At 38.1% G+C, this 12,058-nt stretch overlaps 1 protein-coding gene across 1 annotated transcript; it reads right to left on the minus strand.

The window, feature by feature from the left end:
* Positions 1-1,154: 1,154 nt before the first annotated feature.
* LOC111375941 lies at positions 1,155-2,857 on the minus strand. Its single transcript, XM_022998862.1, has 3 exons — positions 2,076-2,857; positions 1,676-1,988; positions 1,155-1,490 (listed from the first exon to the last, which is right to left on the minus strand). The coding sequence occupies exons 1-3, from the start codon at positions 2,855-2,857 to the stop codon at positions 1,155-1,157; spliced, it is 1,431 nt and encodes a 476-aa protein (XP_022854630.1).
* Between the last annotated feature and the right edge of the window lie 9,201 nt (positions 2,858-12,058).

A 12,058-nucleotide genomic window follows, 5' to 3' on the forward strand; every position in this document is an offset into this window, starting at 1 on the left:
AGCTTTGATTGCAGGTTGTGGCTTGAACTCTATGTCAAATTCGCCAAGTTGAATTGCCCATTTCAATAGCCTTCCTGAGACGTCCGGCTTCTAGAGTATGTGTCTAAGAGGTTGGATGTGACTGAAAGTACGGTCGTAATTTTCTGGCAGCTATTACCAAAGCGAGGACGAGCTATTCTGCAAGTGTGTATCGTGTCTCTGCATCAAGGAGTACTTTACTTACATAATAAACAGGCTGCTGTACTCTTCCTTTCTCCTTTACCAAGACCCCGCTTACTCATCTGAGAAACAGCCAAGTACAATAGCAACGTTTCATCGGGTTCGGGTTTGGTAAGGAATGGAGGTGTTGATAAAGTCTGCTTGAGCTCCTAAAAAGCTAAGTTGCATTCCTTGTTCCAATCAAAGCTTTGATTTTCCCTAAATAGTTTGAAAAAGGGGAAACACATGTCTGCTGCCCAAGAAACAAATCTATTCAGTGCTGTTATGCGACCTGTCAACTTCTGAATGTCCCTTTTGCACTTAGGAGGCTCCATATTTATCAGAGCTTGGATTTTATTGGGATTTACCTCTATTCCTCTGTGCGTGATCATAAAACCCAAAAACTTTCTAGATGCCATCCCGAACGTACACTTTGCGGGGTTGAGCTTCATGTTGTACCTCCGTAACTTAGCAAACACTTCCTCAAGATCAAAGACATGACCATTCACCTGTTTGCTCTTAACCACCATATCATCCACATATGTTTCGACCGTTTTTCCAATTAATTCGACGAAAATCTTGTTTACCAACCTTTGATACGTTGCTCCAGCATTCTTTAGTCCAAAGGACATGACCCTGTAACAATAGATGACTGAGTCTACCATGAATGAGGTCTTCTCTTGATCTTCTTCTGCCATGAGTATTTGGTGATACCCCGAAAAAACATCCAAGAAGCTGTACAGCATATGACCTAACGTGCTGTCCGCAAGATTGACAATTCGAAGTAGAAGATAACTGTCTTTGGGACATACTTTATTCATATCTGTGAAATCAATGCAGACTCGCCACTTCCCATTAGCTTTCTTGACAAGAACAACGTTAGTAAGCCAATCGGGATATTGTACTTCCCGAATGAACTTTGCGTTAACAAGTTTGGCAATCTCCTCTTTTATGACTTATCGTCTTTCTGGTGCAAATTGTCTTTTCCTTTGCTTTACAAGTCTTGCCCCTGGATTTACATTGAGTCTGCACACCGCAACCTTTGGGTCAATTCCAGGCATGTCCTCAACATTCCAAGCGAATATATCAATGTTGCGAGAGAGACAACTCAGTAGTTCAATCATGACTGCTGTATCTAACTCCCGTCCGATTGTCACTTTCTTGCTAGGCTCGAGCTTGACCTCTTCCAATCCCTCCACTAGAGCCAGTCTCTCATGGTTCTCGTGCTCGGGCTCAAGCTCAGTAACTTGTATGACGTCGCCCTTGATTCTTCGGACACTAGTCACATAACACTGTCATGCCACTGTTTGGCTACCTCGAACTACCTCGATTCCATTATTCATAGGAAACTTTATAGCCAAGTGGAAGGTTGAGACAATAGCTCGAATCTTATTTAGCAGTGGTCTTCGCAATATGGTGTTGTAGGCCATTGGAGTACAAACAACTTCAAAAATGGTAATCTGTGTCACTTGCTTACCTTCTGACCCAATGTTAAAGGCAACCCAATGATACCTTCTGGGGTGATGACCCCACTTCCAAACCCTTGGAGAGGTGTTTTGACTGGCTTGAACTGTTCTGATGAGATCCCCATTTGAACAAATGCTTCATGAGACAATACATTAGCCGCACTTTCGTTGTCCACCAGAATTCTCTTGACTTCAAAGTTGGTGATGATGGCCGATATAACTAGAGTATCATCATGAGGGAATGATATGCCTTCCATGTCCCCTGTTTCAAAAGTGATGTCCTCTGTAGAGCCAAGGTTTGATTTTGAGATGGCTGGAGACTGCCTGGCATATTGTTTACACCCGCTACTAGAATCTCCACCCGTGGTTGTTCCTCCGACAATGATATTGATAGTACCTGCTGTTGGTTACTTGTTTTCCCGACCCTTTGGGCCCTTGTCTCTGTTCGGATTATTCCTTGGGCGCTGGTCATTACTAACATAAGAACCCAAAAAACCCTTTTTTATAAAAGCTTCAATATCTCGTTTTAAGGAGAAACAATCCTCCGTTGTATGCCCGTGGTCTCTATGGAAATTACAGTACTTACTCTTGTCACGAGTATTGGGTGGAGACCGTAACCTTGGAGGCCATTTCAGTTCCTTCGAATCCTTGATCTCCATCAAAATGTTAGACCTCGAGGTGTTCAAATTGGTAAAGGAGGTTGAGGAGGGGTCCTGCCTTGGCTTGACCCGAGGTACATCTTGTTTCAGACTGGACTCATACGACCTTTTCTGATCAGACTTTCCTGATGAAGAAACTTCTCTTTTTGGGGCCATGGTTTCTTCCATATTGATGTACTTCTCAGTTCGTGTGAGTAGCTTAGTGACTGACTTCGGCGGGGTCTTAGACAAGGACATCTTGAATGCTTCACACTTAATGACATATGTCAAAGCTGAGACTACAGCGGTGATATATAGATCGGGGATCTGAAACTTTTCTTTATTGAACTTGGTCATGAAACTGCGCAGTGTCTTATTGGGTCCTTGACACATCTGCATGAGTGATTCAGCTGTCTTTCTGATTCGCTTGTTGCTTGCAAAGAAAGCGGAGAACTTATCGGCCAAATCTAAGAAGGAGGCGATAGAGTTGGGTTCCAATGTGGAAAACCAATCTCTAGCTATGTTTGTGAGGGTCTGAGGGAAGGCCTTGAACATTACTGCATCTAGTGCAACCTATAAGTTCATGATATCCGTGTATACATTGAGATGATTGATGGGGTCAGTTGTCCCATTGTACTTCTTTATCCAAGGATACTTGAACCTGTCGGGGAGAGGATGCGAGAGGGCTTCTGGAGTGAATGGCGTATTGAAGGTGAACCCTATTGTTGCCCAAGTATTTTGTTGCATACCCACTGCTATCTCTTCTTGAATAATTCTAGTAAGTTCAGTGGAGTCCATTGTAACAGACCTTGAACCTCAAGCCACTTGCGTTTCACCTGAAGTTCCAACCCCGTCGTCATCATGAGCTGTACGTCGGACTCGAACCTGGGCGTCTGCCATAAAACCACATTCAGGGTTGGGGTGTGTGAGGAGTGTGAATTTTTTTGGCTCAACAATTAGGTTAGTGCAGCAGCCTGCTGACGAAATTCCTCGAAAGCTCCGGCGGTGACAACAGCTTGAGGAGGTGCTGGCATTTCTGACGATTCTTCTTGAGGGACATGGTGTTCCTCAGAAGGAGGAAGGTTATCCGAGACAGATGAGCTTGCTGGAGGAAGACCTGAACGTGTATTGACCATGACTTTTGTAGCACTTCCCACAGACGGCGCCAAGGATGCTACCAAAAAAAAGTACTTGAAAGATCTCAAACTTGATGATCGAACTTCGAACTTTGATGAACACGAACGGTCTTCGAATACCTGCAACAAAGGCAACGAGGTGTGTGCTCATCGCCCCTCCTATGCTTAAGTCAGGTAGGGAATTTAGTGCGTGAGGTTGCAAACTGGAAATAATGAAAAACGTACCTCAAGAATGAGCCTGGGTTATGTATTTATATGTGTTGATGATAGAGTCCTAGAAGGACTTTGCCACGTGTGATCCTTATCCATGTAGGATAAGGAGTTAGTGTTTTATTCAACCACTATTTGAGTTGGCAAGGGAATCTAGCTAGGTAACAATTGCAAGTTGGGGGAGAATTTGTGTTCCCATAGGTCGTCAAAATGACCTGACACGACGACACATAGGCTCGACCTTAGAGACCCTACCTCAGATTGGTGGTTTTGGTCGAGGACAAGTTTGGGATAAGTGGTCGAGTTTGGGATTGGGTGATTCTGGGGTGATCAGGTAGCATCAGTGAGCATGAAATTTGTATGGAAAGAAAATAAACTCTAGTCAATTTAATTACTTAAAACTTATTTGTATGTAAATTATTAATTAAATGTGTCTTATTGATTTAGTTTTTAACCTAAAAAATATCAATACTTATACTTTTTTATTGGTGGGTAGATGAGAAAGAGTGAATAAATGAGAAAGAGAAAAAAATATTGAATTACCTGAAAAATAAAAATCACTCATTCTAAAAAAAAAGTATTTTTTTTTTTATTTTGAGGAAAATATGATCACATAATTAAAAGTTGGAAATTATTTTTCATGAAAAAATTCTTAATCAAACATTCCATAAGTAGGAATTTAGGTTAAAAAAATGATAATAATAAGATATTTTTCAAAAAAATAAAGTCAATCAAACACATTTCATGTATTTCTCATGCAAGGCTCTTTTTTTCAACTGTTATAGAGAGCCGAACTTTCTTAGAAACCCAACAGAGGCCCAAATATTATAGGCCTGATGGGCCGCATCTGGGGAGTTTTGTTCCCAAATATCATAGGGAAAAATTCATAAATCCTAGCACAAGTATAGGTGATTTCAAAACTAAGATGACAAGTTTGAATGTGCAAAAATAAGAAATATAAAACAATCAAAGAGGATTTCATTGTAATTAATCCCTAAAATCAAGCAATTAGTTTCCATCCGAGGGGGAGAGAGAGAGGATTTCGTTGCAATTAATCCCTAAAATCAAGCAATTAGTTTCCATTCGTGACAAACTCCCTAAAATTTACGATTTAATTAATTTAATAAATTATTTAATAAAATTTATGTATGATTTAATTAATTAATTAATTTTATACTTTATTAATTAAATATATTGTGGTCACATATCTATACAATTTGGTCACAGATTCACAATTTAATTAGTCACATATTATTTTTTAGTCAAAAATTATAATTTTAAATTGCCACAAATTATTTAGGATTACCATTCAAAAATTTTATAAGTCACGATTTGTTCAATGGTCACAGATCAAAAAGTAATCCATCACAATTTTATGTATCGGTCACACAAAAATATTATAAGTCACAAATTAATATATTTTTAGGTCACATTAGTCACGATTCATCTTTTTCATGGGTCACATATTATTTATTGGTCATAGATTAACCAATTTAATGGTCACAATCAATCAAATAATTTGTGACCACCACTACAGCAAGCACAACACCATCGGCCACTCCTCATTGTTGCACCACAAACCACCACCACATTAACAGAGACCAATCACCAAAAACAGTGAAAAACAAACCACTTTCTCCTTTTCATGCAACACGACCTTCTAGCATGTAGTTGCCTCTCCAACAACTTGCACATCAGACACTCCAGGTTATGTAACTTCTTCGGTTGGATTTGTTCCTCTGTCCAAATCACCAGAATCATTTATTATATCATTACCCTTCCTGAGTTTCTGCAAAGGATTCTGAGAAGTAAAATCACTATCTATTATAAGAACAGAAGGTTCATTCCCATCGTTGTTTCCAGTATCTCCAATTTCCTTCCCAACAGCAATTTATGTCTGGCCATCAGTGTCAACAGATGGGTCCTCAGAAACTGCTCGACTTCTTCCATTTGATTCCTCATCCAATTCTTTATCACTATACTACTCAAGAAACCTAGCATGATTTTTCAGAATCACCATTCTCTCCAACTTTATACTGGGCATTGGATCCGAAATCGTTTTCTTACGCTGCCTGAGAGAAAGAGAGAGGACGGGTGGAGAGAGAAGACATGTGAGAGAAGAAAAGAGAAAATGAAGAGAAAATATAATTAATTGGAGAGAGAGAAACGGGTGAGAGAATAAATTGGAGAGAGAAATTGATTAGACTAAGAAATTGTTGAGAGAAGATGGGTGAGAGAGTGAAATTTATATAATTAGTATTTAATATTTAAATATAAAAAATCTGATTTTTGAAATGTTAAACTACTCTTCTTATTTTTGAACCATAGATTTTAATTCTAGGGTTTTGTGTAATTACCACAATATCATAGGCACTCGTCTGGGGAGTTTCTTGCTCTGATGGGCCAATTTGTTTACAGTTTCATATTTTCAATTTTTTTTTTCATATATAATTTGTCACACTTTCTTTTAAAATAATTTTCTGTTTTCATTTTGTCTAAAACGGTACATATTCATAAATTGGTAGTGCTGTCGTTTAGTTTGTTCTGTCGATGCTAACGTTGAATAGCCATGGATGAAACCACTGGTTTTTGTGTACAGTATATTTTTAATAAAATTAGATACGCTGTAACAAGAATTATATATGTTGTAACACGATTAAGATATTATAATATTAAAAAATTGCAAAGATTACAATTTTTCGTAAGGTGCAGTGAACAAGAATTAAAAATTCAAGTGAGGGTTTGGGCGAGTGGATTGCATTTCCCTCAATTATATTGATTAGGGCTTGAGAAGCAATGACATGTGTAAAGATTGATGTGAGTAGTCATTTCTTATAGGCCCCAGTTTGTCCCCCATTTTGTAGAGAAGAAAATGGATGGAATAATATTTTTTAGAAAAATTAGTGGTTGAAAAAGAAGGAAAATTTTTCGATTTACGTGTAATATTATTTTATAGAAGATTGTCTGATTGAAAATATGAAAGAAAAAAATGAAATGTAATGAAATAAAAATTAATGGGGCCAAACAAAGCCTTAAGTAATGAAGAAAATCTCTTTACTTTTTTTATCAATTTACTCCCATGTTTAACTCTACTTATATAACTGTCCAAATAAAAATGTGTTATTATTTGTTTGCCTAATACTAAAGTACTTTTTAAATTTTATATCCAGAAAATAAGAGATTGAGACACAATCTCTTTATAACACCATATTAAATTGACATCATCTCAAAGCCTTATAAATCACATAATGTTAGCCGAACATGCATCTTTGAAGTGCAATTCACTCTCGAGAATGTGCGCGACTAGTCTCCTCATACAATGGTCCGCATGACGCGTGTTCCCCTCACCTTCATCTTCAATTGCTTGCCTTAATTATTGATTTGATGGTCTGGTTTGGTCAACTCATTTTAATACACTAGTAGTATTATTAGACTTTTAGAAGGAAAATGCTCCTCTACCAAGCCTGTAAAAGGCCTGGTAGAGGCCTCCTCTCCCATTTTTTCTCATCTCGACGGGCTCCATGATTAAAAAAATACCTCCCAAAAACCCACTCCCACCCCAAACTGTGAGAGGGGCTGCACTACCAGGCCTCTTACAAGCCTGGTAGTGTAGCATGGTCCCTTTCAGAATTCTGTACTACTACTTTTTTGTTACTATTTTTTGTAAAAGGAATATGAGATTTTTGTTAGTTATAATGGCTAAATCTTTTGACCTCGTTTTTGGTTCAACGTGGACAATAGATACCAGTCCTACTCGTATCCTTACAAGCTAATTTCAATGCATGTGGGCAGATTACTAGTTAACATTTGACAGTATCTCGGATTTGAACATGGGAGAAGCTTAATAACACGAAACAAAAATGTTCATGCTTCGGCAAGATATATGTGAAGAATAATAAGATAAGGACCAAACAATAGATTAAAAAGCAAATATTCGATTCACATAATACATTAAAAGATTTAACTCAAGATAAAAAGCTACCTTGAATTGATATAGTTGCATTAACCTTTTATAATACAAATATGGGGGTATTTATAGGCTTGCACATGAAATAGAATCCATGGATGAGGGAGCACATGTCTCCATCTCCTTAACTGAAGCACCATATTCTAGGTATTAGTTTGATTCATTAGCCTGTGGCACATTTAATGCTCTTAAAGGGAGCAGCCACCCTATAACCTATGTTGATAAGATTTTGACATATCATTCGTTACAGAAGTCAGATTACTCATTTCAACAAGATTTCATGAATTTAGGATCTTCAATTGAGGGTCATCACTTGTCACGATAGAGCTTTGGATTCAACCTTGAGCCTCACCACTTTGGCAGAGGGCTACGTCAAAAGGCTTCGGCGACATCTTCGGCATTTAGGGCTTTGGTGCTTCAGATTTAGAGGACTTTTGGCAAAGGGCTTCGATGGTTTGGCAGTGTAGGATGCCAGGTGGCGAAGTGCAACAATAGTCTCCTAAGTCCATGTATGATTATTCATGTCATGCATGGACTTCTATCTTGAGTGGAATTTCCTGAGAGTAGGTCTTCGTGTCACAGTTAGATTTTCGATTGTCCACATCAACGTAACCAAAAATGAGGTCAACATAATAGAACAAAAGTACTGTTCTTGTTACTGGAGCGGGTGGAAGAACTGGTAAAAAAATCTGCCTATATACTCTTTATTTTGCTGTTTATTATAGTTCTGGGTGTTATATATTTGTATTTTGTTGGTTTTGATGTGCCCAAGGGTGATTATGGGTTTGGGATTTGGATTTCTGTGGCATAGTTAAAGTTCTTTTTGTCTGCAACTTCAATTGACTCCATACTAGATAGAATAGATAGATTGACCTATTTCCTATTTTTTGAGTACCAAAGATTCAACTTACAAGGAATCATTTGAAATTGTTTACATATTTAGAATGAAAAAGGTTCCTTTTTAGACTTGTACAGATAATAAAACTTTTACATGGAACGATTAACATTGTATTAGATCCTAAAGACCTAATTATGAAAAATGATCACTCGTTGGGTCTATTACTATGAGTGTGTTGAAGAAAACATTTAAATAAATATGTGCATCACATCTATGACAGTTTAAATTTTTAGATGAGTTAACATTCTTCATAGGGAGAGATGATGAAATTTGTGGATTGGGATTCTTGAGAATTTTGGTTATGAAAATGTATGGATTGTGTTGGATTTCATGACGTTTGGTGTTTCATGTGAATATCTAGAACATTATGACATTGAGACTAGGTAAGTGGCAATGTATGTTCTGTTCCTTCAAAAATTCACAGAATTTCACTTATAGAAGATGAAATGTATGATTAACGTTCAGAATAGGCGATTCACAATATAACAAAAGTGTAAGGCAGTTTGGGGGCTTTAGGACTGGCTGTTCTATTGCTTGCTCCTGAAGATGGTCATGTGACTTTGTAGTCCACTCCAAGTGTCACGAGGTTGTATTTAAGGAAAATATTCATATTAAAAATTACTATTTCATGTTCAACAATAATATATAGAGTTGTTGCTTTCATTTTGTTGGCCACGAGATGAAGGAAATTTCAGGGATGTTCCTAAATTCTACATTGGGAGGCGGTGTAGAAGGGGTTGTGTCAAGGATAACCAAATGAAAGAATCTATTGTGATGTGATGATGTATTTGTAGACTTCAGTTAGTCTTCTGATAATCAGCAGCGTTGAATTTGTTATGAGTAAATCATAATACAAAAGAATGGTTAATAAGTTTTAAAGCCAGTTTGCAAAATTCTGTGGTTGGTTCATAGCTTGAGAATTAGATGGTCCCCAATAGTATTGTGGTCCAAGAAGTTTATGAACACTATAACGCCTTTATGCAGTCTATATTATCATTTTCACTTCTCAACTATCCTACTCCTGCACGTCTGTTTTCCATTTTTCAGTTTCTTGACTTATTAAGCTCATCTATTTGTCTCACCCCAACTGAACTCTTCGCTGTCTTTGCCTATGAGCCGCTCTAAGCTTTAGTAATGAACTCTTAAAGACAGACGAGCTCCTTTACCATGTTTCTAGAGACTACTTTACTCCTATTTAATTAGTCAAAACCGTGCATAAAGAGAACCTGGATATATGAGGGAGAGCCATTGAGGACAAAGTGGAGAAGGTTACATAAGTTTCCAGGTTAATGAACAAACTGAGAGTACCTGCTCATCTCTTAAGGGTTTTTATTAGAGGCTTCTGGAGAATAACTATTTTAGATTCTTGTATCTGGGACTGAATTATACAATTTTGGATCCTCATGGTTTTGAGCAAGAGCATATGAGCTTTAGTTTGCGAAGTAGAAGACTGGTAATTTAGGTCTGATATGAAGGAAGATTCCACTAATCAAGCCAAGGAGCAAAAATCAGCCACCACAAATCAAGCCAAGAATCAAAACCAGCAAGATAGCCAATAATTATGCCTGTAACAGTCAATCAATTTTCTGTAAATGTTATTTTTGTATAATCATGAAATTAGCCTGCTACTTTTATATATGCAAAATGTTGGCTAATTTCCTAAAATAGAGATAGGAGATTTTGTATTTAAATATACGCAAGTCATTGTAAAATGGAGATTGTAAAGTCTGTCATTTTTACAGAGAAATAAAACACTGCTCTAATTTCCATCAGTTGCTCTTGTTGAATTTCCATCATGGTATCAGAGCAGCCATTCTCTCACGAGAGTTTGATCCCCATTTCATCTAACCCCACTCAAAATCCTTCATCCCCAACAGATATCCCCTTAATTGCTCTCAACGTTACAGCACAAATCAATGACAAACTTACTCTCTCAACCTTCCCACAGTGGCGTGCCCAATTTGAAGCTCTTCTAATTGGGTACGACCTCCTCGACTACGTCACTGGAGAAAAACCTTGCCCCCATCAAGCTGACCAACCCTCATCCTCCCTTCAAAAAACACACTAGGTAAGGCAGGATAAACTAATCCTAAGTACTATCCTAGCATCCACTGCGATGACCATCACCCCTCTCATTTTGTTTGCCAAAACTTCTTAGGAAGCGTGGCAAAAATTAAACACCCTCTATGCTAGCAAATCTCGAACTAGGGCAATGCAACTCAAAGAGGAAATAACACTAATGAAACGGGGCAATCAAACCATCCAGGAATACCTGCATATAGTGAAGTCTATTGCTGATGAAATAGCACTCATTGATCATCCAATTTCAGATGATGATCTCACTTTATACATTCTCAATGGTCTCGGCTCTGATTATCAGGAGATTGCTACACCCATCAGAGGTAGGGAAAAATCCCTCACCTTTGAGGAACTACATGATCTGCTCATAGGTTATGAGACATACTTGCGTCGTCTTGAAGTCTCAACACAGCAGCTACTAGCCACGGCCAACTACACGAACCGGCGTCCAGGTTCTTCCTCTTCATCTGGAAGCAACGGCAACTCCTCTCGGGGTCCAAATAAGCAACATATCTTTAAAGGGTCCGTGGCCCAATCACACCCAAATAGTTGGCCACGTGATAATAGGAAGCAAAAGAACTTGGGCCGGTACAACGACCAACAATGCTTCCAGCCCAAATGTCAACTTTGTGACCAATTGGGTCACATTGCAAAGTAGTGTCCGCGAGCGACTTTTCCCAAAGTTACTGCAAATTGTATTTCCACCTCTCAACAGTAGAACACTAAGTGGCTCATTGATTCTGCTGCTTCACATAATATTACGGGTGATTTGGCAAACCTCTCAATGCACTCAGAATATGGTGGGACAGATAGGGGTGTCAAAAAGGCTCGGTGGCTCGGGGCTCGGCTCGGAAAAAGCTCGAGCCCGCCCGGCTCGTGGCTCGTAGGGATCGAGCCTAGGCTCGGGCCGAGCCTCAAAATAAGAGGCCGGCTCGTGTCACGGGCCAAAAATGGCCCGTGACAAAAATGCTCGGCCCGAGCAAATAAAAGAAAAAAAAATTTTGAAAAAAAAATTTTTTTACCTGCTGCCTAACAGGCAGCTATAAAGCTGTCTCAAAGAGACAACTTTATAGCTGCCGGTTCAGCTATATAGCTGCCTTTTTTTTTCGTATTAGACTATTAGTACATTATACTGTTATATTTTTGAAATTCAAATTTGAAAAATAATGCGGGTTTTTTTATCTATAAATACGAGATGATTTTTGAAGTTTTAAATCACTTTGCTATCGATTTTACTTCGTATTATTTCTATATCATAGATTCAGATTCAAGTTTCAATTTCTTCTTTCTCACTAGTCACTTCTCATATAACAATTAATATATTCAATTTTTTTCACTTTACAGTCTAATATTCAGTATTTTTTATTATACTAGTTATTATGAATTTTACAAGTGATGAAGTCAATCAGTTTGGCGGTAGTTCGAGTACTCCATCTAACTACGATGCATGTGAAAATGTTCCAATT

This window comes from Olea europaea, unplaced genomic scaffold (genome assembly GCF_002742605.1).
Source record: "Olea europaea var. sylvestris unplaced genomic scaffold, O_europaea_v1 scaffold1433, whole genome shotgun sequence".
NCBI lineage: Eukaryota > Viridiplantae > Streptophyta > Magnoliopsida > Lamiales > Oleaceae > Olea > Olea europaea.